Here is a 23,532-nt window from a genome sequence, read left to right as displayed (position 1 = left end):
AATTTGTAATAAGATCATGTCAGAATAGACAATGAGCCCTGTAAAGGATAGGAATAAATATTGTGATTGGAGGTGATAACATTGCTTTCTTGAGAAACTAAAGATGAAACAACTATAAAACTGTTAGAACTATTGGCAATTTACTAGTTACTGATTAAATATATATGATTTACATCATAAAATACATTATTGGACTAAAATTGCATTTTCTGGGAAACTACATATTAGATATTGCAGGATAGGCTTAATGCCATGTGCTGGATCCATATAAGAATATTTAAAAGTGTTTCCTGATGAAGTGACAAAGGTGTCACCTTCATGGATATATAAATAACATTGTTGGATTGAAGACTCCTCAGTTCAAAGATGCAGGTCTCTCTAAACCTAGCCATAAAATTTAGAGAAATTTAGAGAAATTTTAGAAATTTAGAGAAACCAAATTTGCATCAAGAAGTACTTTATGCCTCATAATAAGATAATTATAAAAGAATTTCTGAAAGTAGTGCAAGGAGTAGGTAGTCAAATGTAAATGAAGAATGAGGAAGAACTTCTGATCAGATCACCAGTTAAAATAACAAATGAGTACAAATAATTGAAATGGCCCTCAGAAACAAGGAATTATCTGACTCAAAATAACAATAGTGCCATTGTTGAGAAATCTTGGAATGAACATATACACCCTTGAGAGTCTATAAACAGACACAAGGATATAATAAAATACTGTATATGATGATTTATGGCAAGAGATGATTCAATCTCAGCCCTCTTTCTACTTACATCCACATAAATTCCAGATGAGATAAAGATTTAAACTTAAAAAAAGAGGGACTTCTCTGGCAGTCCAGTGGTTAAGACTCCATGCTTCCTCTGCAGGGGCACAGGTTCTATCCCTGGTTGGGGAACTAAGATCCCACATGCTGCAGGACATCTAAGCCTTTGTGCTCTAAAGCCCGTGCGCCGCAACTAGAGAGCTTGTGTGCCACAAGTACTGAGCTTGCATGCTCTGGAGCCCATGCGCCACAACTAGAGAGAAGCCCATGCTGCAACAAAGAGTCTGGGTGCTGCAATGAAAGATCCCGCATGCCACAAGGAAGGTCCCACGTGCCGCAACGAAGACCCAATGCAGCTAAAAAAAAACAAAAAACTAAAAGAAAACATCAGTAAGTATTTCTGTATACTTAGGGAGTGAAAGTCACGACATCCAAAGAAAAACTATAAATAGAATGATGACAAGATTTGAAAAAAATAAAAAACATCATAAATGATAAGATGAAAGATATAATAACTTGGAAATGTTTTCAATGCTGTCATAGCAAAAATGCAATATCGTTAATAATTTTTTTTTTTTTTTGGCTGCATTGGGTCTTCGTTGCTGCGCAGGGGGCTCTCTGCATTTGGGGCGAGCGTGGGCCACTCTTCTTGCGGTGCACGGGCCTCTCATTGTGGTGGCTTTTGTTGCGGACCATGGGCTCTAGGCACACGGGCCTCAGCAGTTGTGGCTGGTGGGCTCTACAGCGCAGGCTCAATAGTCATGGTGCACGGACTTAGTTGCTCCGTGGCATGTAGGATCCTCCTGGGCCAGGGCTTGAACCTGTGTCCCCTTCATTGGCATGCGGACTCTTAACCACTGCGCCACCAGAGAAACCCTAATTAATAGTTTTAAAAGCGCTTATAAATCAGAAGCAAAATGTTGAAGTCCAAGAAAAATGTGCAAAGCCTGTGCACAGAAACTTACAAAATCATAAATTACAAAATGCCCTATAAAAATAACGAAAATAGATTAGTTCCTCAGGCTCAGGATGGATTGTAGAAATAGATACACTTACTAACCACTAAAATTACCATTTTGGTTTCCTTGAGGCATATTGTTGGGGAAAGGTCAAAGAGATGCTTCTAGAACTGTTCCTTAAGATAGTAAGCCTGAAGCAACACCTCACTCATGGAGGAATTTCAGAAATTAGTATTGCCATCAATATACTGAGAGATGCAGGGACTGTTTCTTTAACTACCTTTTCTTTAATTTGAATGGTTGTTATAAAAGCTATGGAGGTTGAGTTTGGAATATCACAATCTTTTTTTTTAAGGTTTTTAATTTTATTGAAGTATAGTTGATTTACAATGTGTTAATTTCTGCTGTACAACAAAGTGATTCAGTTATATATATATACATTCTTTTTCATATTCTTTTCCATTACGGTTCATCACAGGATGTTGAATACAGTTCCCTGTGCTAGACAGTAGGACCTTGTTTATTTTATCACTGATACATTGTTATTGACTAAAGTCCATGCAGGCTAGTGCTGGAGTTCCAACCTCAGAATACAACCATAGGTATTTTAATTGGCAAACAACCTGATACCTTATGAACCACATACATCCAAATCTGGTCATATGATTTAAAACCTATTTGCAGCAGAACCATCTCATCATCCTTCTGGGCAACACCTTGGACTGTTGGGAGCTTCTAGATTCAGCCACCCATAACTGAGGCTTTAATTGTGCCAGTTAAGTCCAATGATGGCAGATTCAGAGAGGCTGCCATCACCCTTGCTAGCTGTGCACCTTGATTTGAAAGGTATTTGCAAGTCAAGCTCCCAGGCCCACAATTGCCATTGAATTCTGCAAGTGGCTCAGCCACTATGGCTCTACCATCGAGCCACAAAAATTGGATGCATGTCAACCCAAATGGGTATCCACTGGGAAAGGATATCCCACTGCCATATCACCCTGGGCAACATGGCCCTAGAACCAAGCTCTCAGGAAGCTGCAGGATTCATCATTTTAAAAGTATGTTTATGGGATTTCTCTGGAGGTCCAGTGGTTAGGGCTCCATGCTTCCACTGCAGGTGACACGGGTTCGATCCCTGGTAGGGAAAGTAATATCCCACATGACCCATGGTGCGGCCGAAAAAATAAAAGTATGTCTAATAAAAAACTAATCTATACTTAAAGAGAAATTTTATTCACAAAGATTGTTGCAACAGGGCTGAGGCTCGGATCTCAGCGATGTGTCAGCCTCTCCAGCCACAAAGAAAAGGGCTTTTCTCGTCTATGTGAGAAAGGGAGGAGGGAAATTGGGCGAGTGAGGGCGGTGCGTGGACTGCGGGTCAGTGTGGCTGGACTGGACAGGGCTCCCTGGGTGGCCTATTCCCTGGAGAAGCTGACCAAGGACTTGCTCTGAACCTCAGGGTTGCTCAGACGTGGGGGCGACCCAACGGTACCCCCCTCCTGTGGGGAGGGAGCCTGATGCTGTGGGGTAAGAAATGGGACACAGAGAACTTGGTCAAGCCAAGATATGCGGGCGGGTCAGGAGGGCGGTAGGTGTCAAAGGTCACACGTCAAACCCGGCCGGATCCTGCCTTACAGGCGAACGTTTCTTTGTTCTTAAAGGGCACAGACACATGGTGACCTTTGATCCCGGGTCGACCATTGACCCTGGAGGTCACCAGCCTCTCCCGGCCCATCTTGTCCAGTCCCGACTCTGGACAGGGGTCTCTCCGCGGGGAAACTGAGTCAGGACGTCCCGGTCCGGGTCCGCCTGCCCGGGAACAAGTTCTGCTGGGAGCCCACGACCCCGGGCTCGAAAACAGCACTTCTGACCGGCTTAGGGACCTGACCAACGTCCCAGCTTATCAGTGAGGCCTTAAGGACTATAACACTGTCCAATCAAGGGAGACGGGGGCGGGGCCCGGGAAATAATCAGAAGCGCTAGGGTGGAGCCCGTGAAACTGGGCGGAGGGACGGGGAGGGTCTGAACAATTGTCGAATCAGAACCCGGAAGCTTGTCGCGCACTATACATACAGAGTCCTCAATAGGGTGAGCGCCTGGAGTACCGTCCAATCAGAGCGCCGGTTCCCGGAGAACAATCCAATCAAGGATTGCGGGGGCCGGTTCTGGAGTCCTTTTCTAAAAGGCGCCGGGGGCGGGTCACGGAGTAGCGTACACTCATAAGCCCAGGGGAGGGGAGTGCTTGGAGCACCGTCCAATCAGAGGGCGGAAGCCCGGAGCTCCGTCCAATCAGGGTCGGGGTGGGTGCCCTCCCAGCCCTCCCAGCCCTCCCAGCCCTCCCAGCCCTCCCAGCCCGCGCAGGCGTCGCTCTCGGCGCATCTCGGCGCGCCTGCGCACCTGAGGGGCGCGGACCCAGGTGTCCAGTGTCTGTGGCTGTCACCGGCCCAGATTGCGGGGCCGCGGGAGGACGCCCTGGACGCCCAGGACCTGGGCGGAGATGGTGAGTGCGCGAGCCGGGGCCAGAGACGGAAGGGGCTGATTAGGACCGCCTGGGAGCTGAGGCAGGCCCGGGTCTTCCGCGCCCGCTCCCCTGGATTCCGACCCGAGTCTCCCCCTCGGCCGCGGGGTGGGGTCCCGGCGTCCTGTCTTTCCCGTCCTCTCGTGGGGGGCGGGGGAGTCCCGACCTGAGTATGCGTCCCTTGGGGGTCCCAGGGAGGACCAGATGACCCGGGCAGTGGTCAGGGGCGGGGGTGAGGGAACGCGCCGTGACCTGACAGATAAAGTCAAACCCTTATTGGGTAAGGAGAAACTTTATTCCCGTTAAAAAACAGAATCCAACTGAGTACATTTTGAAGCTCTTACGTCTGTATGCAACAATTCATGAATCTGGCAGCTTCCCATCCAGCATATCTATAAGGGCGCTGCCAGGAGCTGTACGGAATGAAAGTCTTCCGTAGGCAGAGGGAGCGGGACAAAGAAAGTAGCGAAAAGTGGATTGTCTGTGGCCAGGTTACTCTACGGAGGGCAGGGGTCTGTCAGGCAGATCACTTCACTGTGCTGACCAGGTAATTCCTGACTGACTAGTTTCAGATTCCGTTTCTGGGAGAGGCTGAAACTGTAATTAAGTCTCTGTTTGGTGATTTGGGACTTAGAATAACCGATTCCGTTTGGGGCTGTGGTCTTGTTTTTAATATTCCAAAGACTTGGAATAGGGACAGGGCTCGGATACCACAAATGTTCCAGGGTCTCAGACTAAACAGAAAAGGGCTATGGGTGAGGAGGGTGAGAGCAAGGCTGTTTGACAGAATGGGGCGTCCCTGTGGTCAGCGCATTCTCAGCCCGGGGTCGGGGAGGGGGGCCGAGGGGAGGGTTTGCTCTGCAGCTCAGTGCTTCTCAGTGGAGGCCGGGGGGAGGGAGTGGTGACTCAAAGTCAGGGGCCTGTGGGTAGACAGGAGCCTAAGTAAAGTTTGAGTAAGAAATGGGTAATTGTGAACACTGGGTCAAGCCAGTGTCAAATAAAAATCCAAATTTCCTAAAGGCAGACTTTCATTCAAATGATTTCCTGCAGGGGAGAAGGGTCTGCTGCATGAGGCACAGGGGGCTTTGCAGGAAGGGGGACATCTGACCCCAAGATCTGCAAGCGTCTCAAGAGTTGGGCAAAGAGTTTCTTTTACACAGACGCTTAAACAACACCAGGAGGGACCAGGTGTGATGCTTGGATAGCAGATCCCTGAGGCCAGCCTGTCCTTAGGGGTCTGTCAGCTGGCTGCGGTGAGGCCAGGTCAGGGGGAAGGAGAGGAGCTGAACCAAAGTTTGGCCAACAAGCATTTGTTCTGTTTGGTCAGTGGGGGGAACAGTTCTGCTAATCACTGATGAGGTGGAGATGGGGCTTTGAGGGGACTGCGTCTGGCCTCGTCCTGGATAAACAAGGGGCCTCCGTGTGAGTCTTATCTGAGTCAGGTGGGGCACGGGGGTGGTTTCTTGCAGCCTGCTGTTTTCCAGAAGAGCAAAGGGTGGGGGGTCCTTTCACCTTCCATCGAAGTTTCCAGGAGCACAGGGCTCAGGGAGGGTTCAGCATTGTCCCCTGACACCTGTGAGCAGCCTCCTCTGGGTCCAGCTCAGCACTAATAGCTTCCCCTGATCCAGCTTCTGGTTTCAGCAAGTGTAAAATTCCGCATTCTTTTGCCTGGTTTCTTCTCCTTAGTGAGGGTAGTAAGCGTCTCAGGTCTTTGACCTTTCCTGCTGACTTGTATTATTCTGGGCCTTTGGGCCTTAACCAGAGATGCCTCTGGGGAGAAGTGTCTCAGTACAGAAAATGTTTTCTCTTCCATTAGAATTTCAGGAAATACAGGCAGTCCCACCCCTTCATGTGAAATGGGTGGAGAGATGGATTTAAAAGATTCAGAGAAATTGTAATGACTCTTCCATGCAAAGTGCAGAATTCTGACACTGTCTGAATCTGGTCCACTAACTGTTATTACCTGGACAACAGAGGTGAATGGAAATTCTGTGGAATGTGACCAGTGCTACTGAGACTTGCTCACTTCTTTTTAGATGAGTTACAGCTCGTCATCATGAGGATATTAGTGAACTGATGCCTGTCTTCTGAAAGGGATGAACAGTATCCTGTTCCTCAAATCATAAAAGTGCCCCAGAATTTCCCTCTCCTACATTATCCGTGAACGCAGGAGGAAGCAGTGATCCTGCAGGTTCTCATTTACACACTGAGACAGGGGTCTTTGTCTCCTGTGAATGACCCACAGTGCTTGAAGTGGATGTATCCCCTGGGGTGGGGACAAGCTGAGCCTATGAGGGAGGTGAAGGAAGGTGCTCTGGGCCCTTGCTGCCACCCCTCCCCACACATGTGGCCTCCAGACTGTAGAACCACCACAGAAGGAGGTGTTTATGGCATGAGCATGGGGTAGGGGATCCACCTGCAGAAGGGCTGGGGGTGGTTTGTCAGCCGAGGTTTTGTTGTCCTCAGCTGTTTCCTGACCTTTGCTTTTGGCCTCATCCAAGGAGTTGGTGGATTGAGTGTGATGTGTGCACCCTGAGTGAGTCTGTGAAGGTCAGACGTGGGGAAGGCTCCTTGGGGTCAACTGCCGCTGAGAAGGTTGATGAATTGGAGAGCTTCTCTGGGTCAGAACTTCAACTTGAGTGTTTCCTCTTGGGTGAGAATTGAGGTCCTCAGGAGGGGGCATTTCCACACTGATCTCAGGCGCTCAGTCCCTCCCCCTGCCCTGGGGGCGCCCAGCCAGGCTGTGTGTCAGCAGGGGGATCCCAGCCCCCCAGCTCGGATGGCTTTGACCTTCTGACTTGGGGTTTCCTTGTGCACCGTGGGCAGCAGGCCGCTGATCTGAGCGGCTCACACTTGGCTGCTCTTCCCTTTTGTTTCTTTGATGGAATCTTGTGTCATGTGACTCAGTGTGAGTACTGAAGACTTTTGTTCCATTACTTGAAGGTGTAGATATTTATTCCCTTGGTCAGTTGGTAGCACTTCGCAGTGAGCGGCCCCCAGGGTGCCCATCATCCTGGTCTTTTTGGTATTCTTTGCAGCTTTACACCTGTTCCTCATCACCGAGCAGCGTTTTGATTTTGCTTCTGCTGAATCTGCAATAAGTGAATATAACCCGTACCACACCAGTAATGGCACACAGAATGCTTCTACGTGGTTCTTGGCCCCAGTCTGTTTCACATGTGCTGGTTTCAGAGGAAGGGAGTCACCAGGTGGTATCCTCCATCCAGTTCTGTGGGGATTGGGTTGTTTCATGGTTAGTTTTGATTTATCAGCCGTGCTATTATTTATACTCCTTGATTTTTGTCTCCAAATGCCAGTGCAATATAAATTTTTACACGTGGAAGGAAAATTGAAGGACTGTAGCTTATGGATATTTTCAAAATACTAGGAAGTGTGGATGGAGGGCTGGAGTCTAGTGTTGATTCTACGCCATTTCCAGCACTTGGAGTATTACCGACCAGGGTTCTTGGACTTGAATCAACAGAAGTTGATAAGAGGCCAGACAAGAAATTCCAATCAAGGCTTTATTGGGGCTCCTGCGGCAGCAGGAGGGAGCGAAAACAAGCAACAGGTTTCCTTGCTCACTCTCTGAGGACGGGGTGGGGGTGAGCTGCGTTCTGTTATATTGGGTGGGGGGACTCTAGTCCAGCAGCTGTGCCGGAGGGGTGGCTTGGGTAGTGTGCCCACCCCCTTGGTGGTGCTGTGTGCCAGGTGCATGGGCAGTACCCTGCTTTTGCTCCGGACTCCTCAGAAGTGGCAGTTGGATTATTTGGTCTTTTTGTATCTTCTTGTTCCTAATTTGCCCCAAGCCTGCCATGCAGTTTTTTAAGTCCCTTATAGTCTCTTTGTATCTTGTTGCTGGAGGAGATGGTTGTCCAGTTGCAGGCACTGCAGCAAAGCTTCCAGGTTCCAGCCTAGCTCAGGAGTATCCAGCTTAATTTTGTCCATCATAATATGCGAAGTGGGATCTCCTTGTGATTGTATATTGGTTTTTACTGTTAACCATTGGGGTTGAGCACTTCTTATAAATGGTGTTCGTCTTCTGTGAAATAGTTTTCAGTCATTTTCTCACCTGTAATTCATTTGTATATTTACTGATTTATTATACTTTCTTTACATACTCTGGACATTCAACCTTTTTCATTTCTCGGTATGGCAAATATGTTCTCTCAGATTGTGGTCCATCAGTTCTCTCTATTCTATTTGATGGACACGTCTTAACTTTAATAGACTTGACATTCTCCATCTTCCTTTGTAGCTTACTCTATTTTTCCTCTATAAGAAAACTCCCCCGATTGTCGAGTCATAATGCATTTACCTGTAACTTCTCAATGTGTTCTACTTTTGTGTCTCATAGTTAAGCCCACAGTGAATTGGTTATTGTATATGCACTTATAAGGAAAAAGATTTCTTATTCCCCTGTAGATATCCAGTGGTCACTGCCCCATCAAAGTGTCATCATCTGGCCCCTGCCCAGCATCAAGTGCTCTGGCATAGATCCACATGCTGAAAACATGTGGGTCTCTTTCAGTGTGTTGTGGTTTTTTCTCCACTGGTGTATTTGTCCATCCCTCTGTTAACACCATCCTGTCCTAATCACTGCAGCTTAAGAAGTTTCAATGTCTATTAGGGAAAATCCCACCACCTTGTTCTGTAGAAAGTCTTGGGTATTTTAGAAGTTTGTCTTCCATTTCAGTTTTTAAAGGTAGTTTTTCTTAAGTTCACACAAAACAGAAACAGCCCCCAGACCAAAACCCAAAGCAAACCTTCAATGGAATTGAAGATCCAGTGGAATTTTCTTAAACTCTTGACCTGTTTGGGAGAAGCCGACGTCATGGTGACATCAAGTCCCCTTACTGAGAATGTGCCCATCTCTCCATTTATTTCATTTTACTGTGGGGTCATTTGATAACATTTTGGACTTTATCCACAAATCAGCTTATATCCTTAATTAGACATAATTTAGGACTTAAAGAAAATTAGTTTTGTAGCAATTAGTTTTAAAGGTCTAATATTTAAATATTTTACTTTTTTTTTTTTTGGCAATACCGTGCAACATGTGGGATCATAGTTCCCCAACCAGGGGTCGAACCCTCACCCCCTGCATTGGAAGCATGGAGTCTTAACCACTGGACTGCCATGGAAGTCCCGAAAATTTTTACTTTTCAATTGCTTGTTTCTAGTGATTCAAAATACACCAAGATTTATTTTTATGAGTTTATATACTGGAAACTTACTAAAAATCTCATTCTGTGATTATTTTCTTATTCTTTTGGGGCGTGACATACACAAACATTTGAGCAATGAATAAAGGTAAATGTTTTCTTCTATTACAGTATTTTTTTCCTGGTGAAACTTACTCTATTAGTGTCCCCTATTAACAGTTTTTTAAAATCAAGCATGTACTACAGGTCAGCATTAGAGAGATTTCTGTGTCTATTATTATTGAGAGATCAGGGTGATAAATACATTTGAATACTTGAAAAGATTCTCTGAAAAGAAACAAAACTTGAAATGTGGTTTTATGACAAACCATTTAGAAGACCTCAATTATTAAACAACTAAAAACACAGAACACAGATTTCCTTGGTGGTCCAGCAGTTAACACTCTGCGCTTCCAATGCTGGGGACACGGGTTCAATCCCTGGTCGGGGAACTAAGATCCCACATACCACGCGGTGCAGCCAAAATAAATTAATTAATTAAAAGTAAAAAAAATAAAAATAAAAACACAGAACAGAAGATAAACAGGCATTTACCAACCTCATTGTCTCCAGCACATGACATGTGACATATTAAGGCATCTTTTGCTCCCATCCTGGTATATGCAGGTTAAGAGACAGGCTTTAAATAGGAACCAGCACTTCTGCTCAAATGCATTGGGCAGATTTGTTTTTTATATTCTCCCATTCCACACACCCTGAAAGCTTTCGTGATGAAGCACATCTTGACCCAGAGCAACACAGTGGTGTACACAGATATCTGTTTAGTAAAGAGGAGCAGTTCCCCGTTGAACAGTAGGAAGGAAGGAAAAGCAGATTATGTAAAAAAGTTCCAAGACTGGTATTTCAGTTGCTCTCAAGAAATTTATGCTTCAGTGATAAGGAGAGAGACGAGATGAAGACTTGATTGACGATGAGATTCACTTAACATGGATCCTCCTGGGGAAGAATTGTTCATTGGTATTTTGCTGCACTGGGATGAGAGTTTGAAAAGCACTTCATACGCCTTAAAAAACAAAAATCACATCCACTAGAAAAAGATCATTTAACTTAATACTGATTATTTATTATTTCCCGTATTTGACCATTTTCAAAGCTCAACAGGCTCCATAAAGTACATAGACGAGTGACCTGTTCACCTGTTTTTTTTGTTTTGTTTTTGTTGTTTTTTTTTGCGGTACGCGGGCCTCTCACTGTTGTGGCCTCTCCCCTTGCGGAGCACAGGCTCCGGACGCGCAGGCTCAGCGGCCATGACTCACGGGCCCAGCCGCTCCGTGGCATGTGGGATCCTCCCGGACCGGGGCACGAACCCGCATCCCCTGCATCGGCAGGCGGACTCTCAACGACTGCACCACAAGGGAAGCCCATGTTCACCTGTTATTAAGGCAGGTGTGTGAAAATAGTGTACTAGAACTACATCTTTCATGAACTGTCAGCTTGCAACATTTATTTATTTATTTATTTATTTATTTATTTATTTATTTATGGCTGCATTGGGTCTTCGTTGCTGCGCACGGTCTTTCTCTAGTTGTGGCGAGCGGGGGCTACTGTTCATTGTGGTGCACGGGCTTCTCACTGCAGTGGCTTCTCGTTGCGGAGCGTGGGCTCTAGGCACGTGGGCTTCAGTAGTTGTGTGGCTCACGGGCTCTAGAGAGTAGGCTCAGTAGTTGTGGAACATGGGCTTAGTTGCTCCGTGGCATGTGGGATCTTCCCGGACCATTGCAGTAGCTTCTCTTGTTGCGGAGCATGGGCTCTAGGTGCGCGGGCTTCAGGAGTTGTGGCACACAGGCTCAGCAGTTGTGACTCGCGGGCTCTAGAGAGCAGGCTCAGTAGTTGTGGCCCACGGGCTTAGCTGCTCCGCAGCATGTGGGATCTTCCCAGACCAGGGCTTGAACCCATGTCTCCTGCTTTGGCAGGCGGATTCTTAAGCACTGCGCCACCTTCATGAGGGAAGTCCCTCATGAAGCATTTTGAACCCAGTTTCCTTTTTTCTTTTAAAGACTTACTACTTACTTACTTACTTATTTTATTTATTTTTGGCTGCGTCAGGTCTTAGTTGCGGCATGCGGGATCTTTCGTTGTGGCTCTCGGGCTCTTCGTTGTGGTGCTCGGGCTCCTCTCTAGTTGTGACGCACAGGCTCTAGGGCGCATGGGCTCTGTAGTTTGCGGCACGTGGGCTCTAGTTGAGGCGCATGAGCTTAGTAGTTGTGGCTCGTGGGCTCTAGAGCGCAGGCTCAGTAGTTGTGGTGCGTGAGCTTAGTTGCCCCGCGGCACGTGGGATCTTAGTTCCCTGGCCAGAGATTGAACCCGTGTCCCCTGCATTGTAAGGTAGATTCTTTACCACTGGACCACCAGGGAAAATCCCCCATTTCCTTTTGAAAGGACGCTCTTTCCTTGCTTTCAAGTCTGAGGGCAAATCATCACATTTAGGGCCAGTTGTGTTTAAAGACTTACGAGATTATAGAAGATATATGTTGGTCTCTGCCCCTGGCTCCTGACACCCCTCTAATCTCCTGGGTCATAGAAGTGCCTTTTGTTCTAATGAGATGACTCTGGGCTCATGGATGCCTCCTGGATGAGGTCAGGTCACTGGAAAGACAAGCCATAATAAGAAGCTTGGAACTGTCAGCCCCACATTCTCTTAAGGGAGAGGGCTGAAAATGGACTTAATGACCATTCCTGCCTCTGTGATGAAACCCCCACAAAATCCCAGTTGTTTGGAGTTCAGAGAGCTTTTGGGTTGGTGACCAGGGGTAGGTGTGGGGAGGGTGATGCCCAGAGAGGGCATGGAAGCTCCGTGCCTCTTCCCACATTCCTCACCCTACTTGTCCCTTCATCAGGATGTTCGTCTGTGTCCTTTATCGCATCCTTTATTAAACTGGTGAACGTGGGTAAGCGCTTCCCTGAGTTTTGTGAGCCACTCTGGAAAATTAATGGAACCCCAGGAGAAGGGGTCGTGGGAACCTGTGATCTATAGCTGGTAGGTCAGAAGAAGCACAGGTGACAGCCTGGTCTTGAGACTGGCGTCTGAAGTGTGTGTGCGTTCGGGGGTTGGGGTCAGTCTTGAGGGACTGAGCCCTTAACCTGTGGGATCTCTCCAGGTAGAGTGTATCAGCACTGAGTGAAAGCATGGGAAACCCAGGTGGAGTCACAGAGAATTGCCTGGTGTGGGGAGAAACCGCCACACACTGGAGACCAGAAGTGTCTGAAGTGAAGTGTTCTCTGTGAAGGAAAAGAGACACACAGGGAAGAAACACACAGTAGGGAAAACTGTTTTTTTTCCCCCAGCACAGAAGAAGGAAAAACTACTTTTCCCTCTACGAAGCTTCACCACATCATCAACCCAGTCCGTCCTCAGGGAGGTTCTCCTGGCTGACTCCGTGTATCTGCCAGCTCTCGATTCTGGGCTTTTGAAAGTGGTTCTTTTTGTCTTTTTTCTTACTTGATGCAGCTGTGATAGGAGTTTCAACAATGATGACAAGGCTTATGGATGGTGCAGGGTAATGGGCGGACTCTTCTCCAGGAACTGTCCTTGGCAGATACAGACAATACCTAGGTGGTGGCGGTTCCTAAATGAGCCTGGCTGACCTGCTCTGCTTTAAGCTGGCACATGGAGGAGTCTGGGGCCATGTTTCTATTCAGGAAGCCTCTATTATTAAGGTAGCTTTGGGATCACCATTTTCACTCTGTTGTATTGAAAGGAGACCAGGGACTTCCCTGGTTGGCACAGTGGTTAAGAATCCACCTGTCAATGCAGGGGACACGGGTTCGGGCCCTGGGCCAGGAAGATCCCATATGCCGTGGAGCAACTAAGCCTGTGGGCCACAACTACTGAGCCTGCGCTCTAGAGCCCACGAGCCACAACTACTGAGCCCACATGCCACAATTACTGAAGCCCACGTGCCTAGAGCCTGTGCTCCGCAACAAGAGAAGCCACCGCAGTGAGAAGCCCGTGCACCACAATGAAGAGTAGCCCCCACTCGCCACAGCTAGAGGAAGCCCACACGCAGCAACGAAGACCCAACGCAGCCAAAAATAAATAAATAAAATAAATAAATTTATTAAAAAAAAAAAACAGAGTTACAGATGTAGAAAACAAACTTATGGTTACCAGGAGGTAAGGGGAAGGAGGGATAAATTGGGAGACTGGGATTGACATATACACACTACTATAGATAAAATTAACTAATAAGGGCCTACTGTATAGCACAGGGAACTCTACTCAATCCTCAGGAATGGCCTATATGGGAAAAGAATCTAAAAAATAAAGAGTGGATATATGTTTATGTATAACTGATTCACTTTTCTGTACACCTGAAACTAACACAACAGTGTAAATCAGCTATACTCCAATCAAAATTTTAAAAAGAGGGCTTCCCTGGTGGTGCAGTGGTTGAGAATCTGCCTGCCAATGTAGGGGACATGGGTTCGAGCCCTGGTCTGGGAAGATCCCACATGCCGTGGAGCAACTGAGCCTGTGAGCCACAACTACTGAGCCTGCATGTCTGGAGCCTGTGCTCCGCAACAAGAGAGGCCGCAATAGTGAGAGGCCTGTGCACCGCGATGAACAGTGGACCCCGCTCGCCGCTACTAGAGAAAGCCCTCGCACAGAAACGAAGACCCAACACAGCCAAAAATAAATAATTTTTTAAAAATTCTAAAAAGAAAAAAAATTTTTTTCCCTTGTGACAAGAACTCTCAGGATTTACTCTGTTAGCTTTCATGTATAACATACAGCAATGTTAATTATATTAATCATGTTGTACATTACGTCCTGGTGCTTATTTAACTTGTAACTGGAAGTTTGTACCTTTTGACCACCTTATCCACTTTCCACTCCCCCAACCCCTTGCCTCTGGTAACCACAAATCTGATCTCTTTTTCTATGAGTTTCTTTGTTTCTTGAAGTATAATTGACCTACAGAACTATGTTAGTGCCAGTGCACAAAATAGTGATTCACTATTTCAGTTCATTACAAAATGATCACCACTGTAAGTCTAGTTACCAACTGTCACCATGCAAAGATATTATTATTGATTATATTCCCTACACTGTACATTTTATCCCAGTGACTTATTATTTTATAACTTATAAAGGAAGTTGTTACCTTTTTTAAATTAAATTTATTTATTTTTGGCTGCATTGTGTCTTCGTTGTAGTGCGGGCTTTCTCTAGTTGTGGTGAGCGGGGGCTACTCTTCGTTGCAGTGCGCAAGCTTCTCATTGTGGTGGCTTCTCTTGTTGCGGAGCACGGGCTCTAGGCGCGCGGGCTTCAGTAGTTGTGGCTCGTGGGCTCTAGAGTGCAGGCTCGGTAGTTGTGGCGCATGGGCTTAGTTGGTCCGAGGCATGTGGGATCTTCCCGGACCAGGGCTCGAACCCATGTCCCCTGCATTGGCAGGCAGATTCTTAACCACTGTGCCACCAGGGAAGCCTGGAAGCTGTTACTTCTTAATCTTCCTCAACTATTTCAGTCATCCTCTCAACCCCTTCCCCTCTGGCAACTGCTATTTGTCTGTGCATCTCTGACTCTGTTTTGTTATCTTTGTGCATTTGTTTTGTTTTTTAGATTCCACATATAAGTGAAATCATATGGTTTATGTCACAAATGGCAAGATTTCTTTATTTTATATGGCTGAGTAATATTCCATTATATATATATATATGTATATATACATATATATATATATATATCCATATCCATTCATCTATCAGTGGACACTTAGGTGGCTTCCATATCTTGGCTATTCTAAATAATGCTTCAATGAATATAGAGGTACCTGTATCTTTTCAAGTTTGTGCTTTTGTTTTCTTTGGAAAAATACCCAGAAGTGGAACTGCTGGATTGTGAGGTAGTTCTATTTTTAATTAAAAAACATTTTTTTAATTGGAGTATAGTTGATTTGCAATGTTGTGTTAGTTTCAGGTATACAGAAAATGAATCAGTTATAAATATACATATGTCCACTTTTTAAAAAAGTTCTTTTCCCGTAGAGGCCATTACAGAGTATTGAGTAGAGTTCCCTGTACTATAGAGTATATTTTTAATTTTTTGAGGAAACTCCATACTGTTTTCCGTAGCAGCTACATGAATTTGCACGCCCACCAATAGTGCACAAGGGTTCCCTTTTCTCCACATCTTCACCAACACTTGTTACCTGTTTTCTTTTTTTTTCTTTTTGCGGTATGCAGGCCTCTCACTGTTGTGGCCTCTCCCGTTGCGGAGCACAGGCTCCAGACGCACAGGCTCAGCAGCCATGGCCCACGGGCCTAGCCACTCCGCGGCATGTGGGATCTTCCCGGACCGGGGCACGAACCTGTGTCCCCTGCATCGGCAGGTGGACTCTCAACCACTGTGCCACCAGGGAAGCCCCACTTGTTTTCTTTTTGATAATAGCCATTTGACAGTTGTGAGGTGATATCTCCTTGTGGTTTTGATGAGCATTTCTCTGATGATTAGTGATGTTGAGCACCTTTTCATGTGCCTTTGGGCCTTCTGTGTGTCTTCTTTGGAAAAATGGCTGTTAAGGTCCTCTGCTTATTTTTCAATTGAGTTGTTTGTTTTTGTCTGAGTTGTGTGAGTTCTTTATATGTTTTAGATATCAATCCCTTACTAGACATATCATTTGCAAATGATATGTCATTTTCCCAGTCAGTAGGTTGCCTTTTCATTTTATTGGTGGTTTCCTTCACTGTGCAAAAGCTTTTTAGTTTGATGTAGTCCCCATTTGTTTATTTTTGCTTTTGTTTCCCTTGCCTGAGGAGACATATCCAAAAAATATTGCTAAGACATGTCCAAGAGCATCAAGCCTATGTTTTCTTCTAGAAGCTTTATGACTTCAGGTCTTATATTTAAGACTTTAACCCATTTTGAGTTTGCTTTTGTGTATGGTGTGAGAAAGTAGTCTGGTTTTGTTTTTTTTGTTTTTTTTGCATGTAGCTGTCCAGTTTTCTACTTATTAAAGAGGCTATCTTCCTCCCCGCCCCCGTTGTATATTCTTGCCTTCTTTGTCATATATTAATTGACCAAATAAATGTGTGTTAATTTCTGGGCTTTCTATTCTGTTCCATTGATGTGTTTGTTTTTGTGCCACTGCCATACTGTTTTCATTCCTGTAGCTTTGTTGTATAGTTTCAAATCAGAGAATATGATACCTCCAGCTTCATTCTTCATTCTGAAAATTGTTTTGGCTATTTGAGGTTTTTTGTGTTCCCATACAAATTTTGGAAGTGTTCATTCTAGTTCTGTGGGAAATGCCATTTGTATTTTAGTAGGGATTGCCTTGACTCTGTAGATTGCTTTCAGTAGTATGGTCATTTTAACAATATTTATTCTTATAATCAATGAGAACAATAAAACTTTCCATTTCTTTGTGTCATCTTCAGTTTCATCAGTGTTTTATAGTTTTCTATGTACTGTTCTTTTACCTCCTCAGATTTATTCCCAGGTATTTTATTTTTTGATGCAGTTGTAAGTGGAATTATTCTTAATTTCTCTTTTTGATAGTTTGTTGTTAGTGTTTAGATACTGAACAGATTTCTGTATACTCATTTTATATCCTGCAACTTTACTGAATTCATTTAATCTAACAGTTTATTTATTTATTTATTTAGTTTTGGCTGTGTTGGGTCTTCATTGCTGCGTGCGGGCTTTCTCTAGTTGTGGCGAGCGGGGGTTACTCTTCGTTGAAGTGTGCGGGCTTCTCAATGCGGTGGCTTCTCTTTTTGTGGAGCATGGGCTCTAGGCACATGGGCTTCAGTAGTTGTAGCACACGAGCTCTAGAGCACAGGCTCAGTAGTTGTGGTGCCCGGGCTTAGTTGCTCCGTGGCATGTGGGATCTTCCCGGACCAGGGCTTGAACCCGTGTCCCCTGCATTGGCAGGCAGATTCTCAACCACTGTGCCACCAGGGAAGCCCCTAACAGTTTTTTGTGTGTGTGTGGCATCTTTAGGATATTTTCGTATAGTATCATGTCATCTGCAAACAGTGACAGTTTTACTTCTTTCTTTCCAATTTGGATTCCTTTTATTTATTTTTATTGTCTGATTGCTGGGGCTGTGACTTCCAATACTGTGTTGATTAAAAGTGGCGAGAGTGGGCATCCTTGTCTTGCTCCTGATCTTCAAGGAAATGTTTTCAGCTTTTCACCATTGAATATGATATTGGCTCTAGGTTTGTCATATATACCTTTATTGTGTTGAGGTATGTTCCCTCTATACCCACTTTGTTGAGAGTTTTCATCATACACAGATGTTGAATTTTGTCAAAAGCTTTTTGTGAATCTACTGAGGTGATCATATGATTTTTAACCTTCAATTTGTTAATGAGTTCTATCATGTTGACTGATTTGCAGATGTGGAACTATCCTTGCATCTTTGGGATAAACCCCACTTGATCATAGTGAATGATCCTTTTAACGTATTGTTGATTTTTGTTTCCTAGTGTTTTGTTGAGGATTTTTGTGTCTATGTTCATTAGTGATATGGGCATGTAGTTTTCTTTTTGTGTGTAGTATCTGTCTGATTTTGGTATTAGGGTGATGCTGGCCTCATATAACGATCTGGGAAGCATTCCTCTTCAATTTGTTGGTATAGTTTGAAAAAGATAGGGATTAACTCTTCTTTAATTGTTTGGTAGAATTCATCTGTGAAGGTATCTGGTCCTGGACTTTCGTTTGTCAGGAGGTTTTTTTTTGTTTTTAAATTACTGATTCAATTTCATTACTAGTAACTGGTCCACTCATGTCTTATGTTTCTTTTTCTTTTCTTTTTTTAAAAAATATTTATTTATTTGGCTGCCCCAGGTCTTAGTTGCAGCATGCAGGATCTTTGTTGTGGCATGTGGGATCTTTAGTTGCAGCATGTGGGATCTTTTAGTTGTGGCATGCAGGGTCTTTAGTTGCAGCATGTGGGATCTATTTCCCTGACCAGGGATTGAATCCAGGCCCCTTGCACTGGGATCAAGGACTCTTAGCCACTGGACTACCAGGGAAGTCCCTCTTATATTTCTTTCTGATTCAGTCTTGAAAGATTGCACATCTAGGAATTTATCCATTTTTTTATTAGTGAGTAATTGTTTGGCGTAATCTCTTATGATCCTTAGTATTTCTGTAGTTTTGGTTATAATTTTTCCTCTTTCTTTTTTGATTTTATTTATTTGGGCTCTCTTTTTTTTTTCTTGATGAGTGGGCCAAAGGTTTATCAATTTTGTTTATCTTTTAAAAGAAGCAGCTCTTCATTTCATTGATCTTTTTTGTTGTTTTTCTTTAGTTTCTATTTCATTTATTTCTGCCCTGATCTTTATTATATCTTTCCTTTTACTAACTTTGGATTTTGGTTGTTATTCTTTTTCTAGTTTCTTTAGGTGTAAGGTTAGATTGTTTATTTGAGGTTTTTCTTGTTTCCTGAGGTAGGATGTGTCACCATGAACTTCTCTCTTAGAACTGCTTTTGCTGCATCCCATAGATTTTTGAAACACTGTGTTTCTATTTTCACTTATCTCCAGGTATCTTTTTATTTCCTCTTTGATTTTTTCAATAAACCATTAGTTGTTTAATGGCATGTTGTTTACCCTCCACATTTTTGTGGGGTTTTTGCTGTTCTTTTCTTATATATATATATATATAAGAATATATTTCTCATACTGTTGTGGTTGGGAAAGATGCTTGATACAATTTCATTCTTCTTAAATGTATTGAGACTCGTAGTCTAGCATGTGATGCATCCTGGAGGATGTACCATGTATACTTGAAAAGAATGTGTATTCTGCTGCTCTTGGATGGAATGTTTTATATATAAAAACTCTAGTGTGTGTGTGTGTAATTTAAAGTCCATCTGACCTAATGTGTTGTTTAAAGCCAGTGTTTCAGTACTGATTTTCTGTCTGGATGATCTGTCCATTGATGTATGTGGGGTGTTAAAGTCCCCTGCTATTGTGTTACTGTCAGTTTCATTCTTTATGTTTGTTAATATTTGCATCATATATTTAGGTGCTCCTATGTTGAGTGCATATATAATTACAAGTGTTATATCTTCTTGTTGGATTGATACTTTTTTCATGAAATAATGTCCTTCTTTGTCTCTTGTTACAATCTTTGTTTTAAAGTTTGTTTTGTCTAAGTATTGCTATTCCAGCTTTCTTTCTGTTTCCATTTGTTTGGAATCCCTTTTTGCATTTCCTCACTTTTAATCTGTGTATCTTTAGATCTGAAGTGAGTCCCTATGGGCAGCATATATATGGGTCTTGGTTTTGTATCCATTCAGCCACTTTGTGTGTTTTCTTTTTTTAATGATTTTTTTCTCTCTAACTGGTATTTCATTTAAAAAAAAATTTTAAATCTCCCCAGAATGTGAGTCATTCTTTTTTGTTCAATTTGTTAATTTTTTTTAATTTTATTTTTTATACAGCAGGTTCTTATTAGTTATCTATCTTATACAAATCACTGTATATATTTCAATCCCAGTCTCCCAGTTCATCTCACCATCACCACCTGCCCAACACTTCCCCCCTTGGTGTCCATACGTTTGTTCTCTATTTGTTTCTCTATTTCTGCCTTGCAAACGGGTTCATCTGTACCATTTTTCTAGATTCGACATATATGTGTTAATATACGCTATTTGCTTTTCTCTTTCTGACTTACCTCACTCTGTATGACAGTCTCTAGGTCCATCCACGTCTCCACAAATGACTCAATTTCGTTCCTTTTTATGGCTGAATAATATTCCACTGTATATATGTACCATATCTTCTGTATTCATTCATCTGTCAGTGGGCATTTAGGTTGCTTCCATGACCTGGCTATTGTAAATAGTACTGCAGTGAACACTGGAGTGCATGTATATGCCCAGTAGTGGGATTGCTGGGTCATATGGTAATTCTTTTTTCAGTTTTTTAAGGAACCTCCATACTGTTCTCCATAATGGCTGTATCAATTTACATTCCCACCAACAGTGCAAGAAGGTTCCATTTTCTCTATACTCTCCCCAGCATTTGTTGTTTGTAGATTTTCTGATAATGTCCATTCTAACCAGTGTGAGGTGATACCTCATTGTAGTCTTGATTTGCATTTCTCTAATGATTAGTGATGTTGAGCATCCTTTCATGTGTTTGTTGGCCATCTGTATATCTTCTTTGGAGAAATGTCTATTTAGGTCTTTTGCCCATTTTTGGATTGGTTTGTTTGTTTTTCCGATATTGAGCTGCATGAGCTGCTTGTATATTTTGGAGATTAATCCTTTGTCAGTTGCTTCATTTGCAAATATTTTCTCCCATTCTGAGGGTTGTCTTTTCATCTTGTTTATGATTTCCTTTACTGTGCAAAAGCTTGGAAGTTTAATTAGGTCCCATTTGTTTATTTTTATTTCCATTTCTCTAGGAGGTGGGTCAAAAAGGATCTTGCTGTGATTTATGTCATAGAGTGTTCTGTCTATGTTTTCCTCTAAGAGTTTTATAGTGTCTGGCCTTATATTTAGGTCTCTAATTCCATTTTAAGTTTATTTTTGAGTTTGGCATTAGGGAATGTTCTAATTTCATTCTTTTACATGTAGCTGTTCAGTTTTGCCAGCACCACTTATTGAAGAGGCTGTCTTTTCTCCATTGTATATTCTTGCCTCCTTTATCAAAGATAAGGTGACCATATGTGCATGGGTTTATCTCTGGGCTTTCTATCCTGTTCCATTGATCTGTATTTCTGTTTTGGTGCCAATACCGTATTGTTTGGATTACTGTAGCTTTGTAGTATAGTCTGAAGTCAGGAAGTCTGATTCCTCCAGCTCTGTTTTTCTCCTTCAAGTTTGCTGTGGCTATTTGGGGTCTTTTGTGTCTCCATACAAATCTTAAGATTTTTTTGTTCTAGTTCTGTAAAAAATGCCATTGGTAATTTGATAGGGATTGCATTGAATCTGTAGATTGCTTTGAGTAGTATAGTCATTTTCACAGTACTGATTCTCCCAATCCAAGAACATGGTATATCTCTCTATCTGTTTGTGTCATCTTTGATTTCTTTTTATAGTTTTCTGAGTACAGGTCTTTTACCTTCTTAGGTAGGTTTATTTCTAGTTATTTTTTCTTTTTTTGCAGTGGTGAATGGGATTGTTTCCTTAATTTTTCTTTCCGATCTTTCATTGTTAGTGTATAGGAAAGCAAGAGATTTCTGTGCATTAATTTTGTATTCTACAACTTTACCAAATTCACTGATTAGCTCTAGTAGTTTTCTGGTGGCATCTTTAGGATTTTCTATGTATAGTATCATGTGATCTGTAAACAGTGACACTTGTACTTCTTCTTTTCCAATTTGAATTCCTTTTATTCCTTTTGGTTCTCTGATTGCCATGGCTAGGACTTCCAAAACTGTGTTGAATAATAGTGGCGAGAGTGGGCAACCTTGTCTTGTTCCTGATCTTAGAGGAAATGCTTTCAGTTTTTCACCATTGAGGAGGATGTTTGCTGTGGGTTTGTCGTATATCGCCTTTATTATGTTGAGGTAGGTTCCCTCTATGCCCATTGTCTGGAGAGTTTTTATCGTAAGTGGGTGTTGAATTCTGTCAGAAGCTTTTTCTGCATCTATTGAGATGATCATATGGATTTTATTCTTCAATTTGTTAATATAGTGTATCACATTGATTGATTTGCATATATTGAAGAATACTTGCATCCCTGGGATAAATCCCACTTGATCATGATGTATGATCCTTTTAATGTGTTGTTGGACTCTGTTTGCTAGTATTTTCTTGAGGATTTTTGCATGTGTATTCATCAGTGATGTTGGTCTGTAATTTTCTTTTTGTGTAGTATCTCTGTCTGGTTTTGGTATCAGGGTGATGGCGGCCTTGTAGAATGAATTTGGGAGTGTTCCTTCCTCTGCAGTTTTTTGGAAGAGTTTGAGAACGATGGGTGTTAGCTCCTCTCTAAATGTTTGATAGAATTCACCTGTGAAGCCATCTGGTCCTGGACTTTTGTTTGTTGGAAGATATTTAATCACAGTTTCAATTTCATTACTTGTGATTTGTCTGTCATATTTTCTATTTCTTCTTGGTTCAGTCTTGGAAGGTTATATCTTTCTAAGAATTTTTTTTTTTTTTTGGCTGTGTTGGGGCTTCTTTGCTGCATGTGGCCTTTCTCTAGTTGCGGCAAGCGGGGGCTACTCTTCATTGCGGTGCGCGGGCTTCTCATTGTGGTGGCTTCTCTCGTGGAGCACAGGCTCTAGGCCCACGGGCTTCAGTAGTTGCGGCATGCGGGCTCAGTAGTTGTGGCGCACGGGCTTAGTTGCTCTGCGGCATGTGGGATCTTCCCGGACCAGGGCTCAAACCCGTGTCCCCTGCATTGGCAGGCGGATTCTCAACCACTGCACCACTAGGGAAGCCCCTCTTTCTAAGAATTTGTCCATTTCTTCCAGGCTGTCCATTTTATTGTCATAGACTTGCTTGTAGCAGTCTGTTATGATGCTTTGTGTTTCTGTGGTGTCTGTTGTAACTTCTTTTTCATTTCTAATTTTATTGATATGAATCCTCTCCCTCTTTTTCTTCATGAGTCTGGCTAAAGGTTTATCAATTTTGTTTATCTTCTCAAAGAACCAGCTTTTAGTTTTATTGATCTTTGCTATTGTTTTCTTTGTTTCTATTTCATTTATTTCTGTTCTTATCTTTAGGATTTCTTTCCTTCCACTAACTTTGCGTTTTGTTTGTTCTTTCTCTAGTTACTTTAGGTGTAAGGTTAGATTGTTTATTTGAGATTTTTCTTGTTCCTTGAGGTAGGATTGTATTGCTGTAAACTTCCTTCTTAGAATTGCTTTTGCTGCATCCCATAGGTTTTGGATCATCGTTTTTTCATTGTCATTTGTCTCTACCTATTTTTTGACTTCCTCTTTGATTTCTTCAGTGATCTCTTGGTTATTTAGTAGCGTATTGTTTTAGCTTCCATGTGTTTGTGTTTTTTACGGTTTTTTTTCTTGTAATTTATTTCTAATCTCATAGCTTTGTTGTTGGAAAAGATGCTTGATGACGACTTCAGTTTTATTAAATTTACCAAGGCGTGATTTGTGACCCAAGATGTGATATATCCTGGAGAAT

The 23,532-nt window shown here is 43.1% G+C and overlaps 1 protein-coding gene across 1 annotated transcript in view; it reads left to right on the top strand.

Moving 5' to 3' along the window:
* The first annotated feature begins 4,121 nt into the window (after positions 1-4,121).
* Positions 4,122-23,532, top strand: part of LOC132422622 (zinc finger protein 77-like) — a 28,346-nt gene continuing 8,935 nt past the window's right edge. The window contains exon 1 of the mRNA XM_060007434.1: positions 4,122-4,229. Within this exon, the coding sequence (XP_059863417.1) occupies positions 4,227-4,229 (3 nt within the window). The 5' untranslated portion in view covers positions 4,122-4,226. The remainder of the gene's footprint in view (positions 4,230-23,532) is intronic.

This window comes from Delphinus delphis, chromosome 3 (genome assembly GCF_949987515.2).
Source record: "Delphinus delphis chromosome 3, mDelDel1.2, whole genome shotgun sequence".
NCBI classification, from domain to species: Eukaryota; Metazoa; Chordata; class Mammalia; order Artiodactyla; family Delphinidae; genus Delphinus; species Delphinus delphis.
The sequence above is the reverse complement of the archived record's forward strand: the minus strand, read 5'-3'. Positions and strand labels throughout refer to the sequence as shown.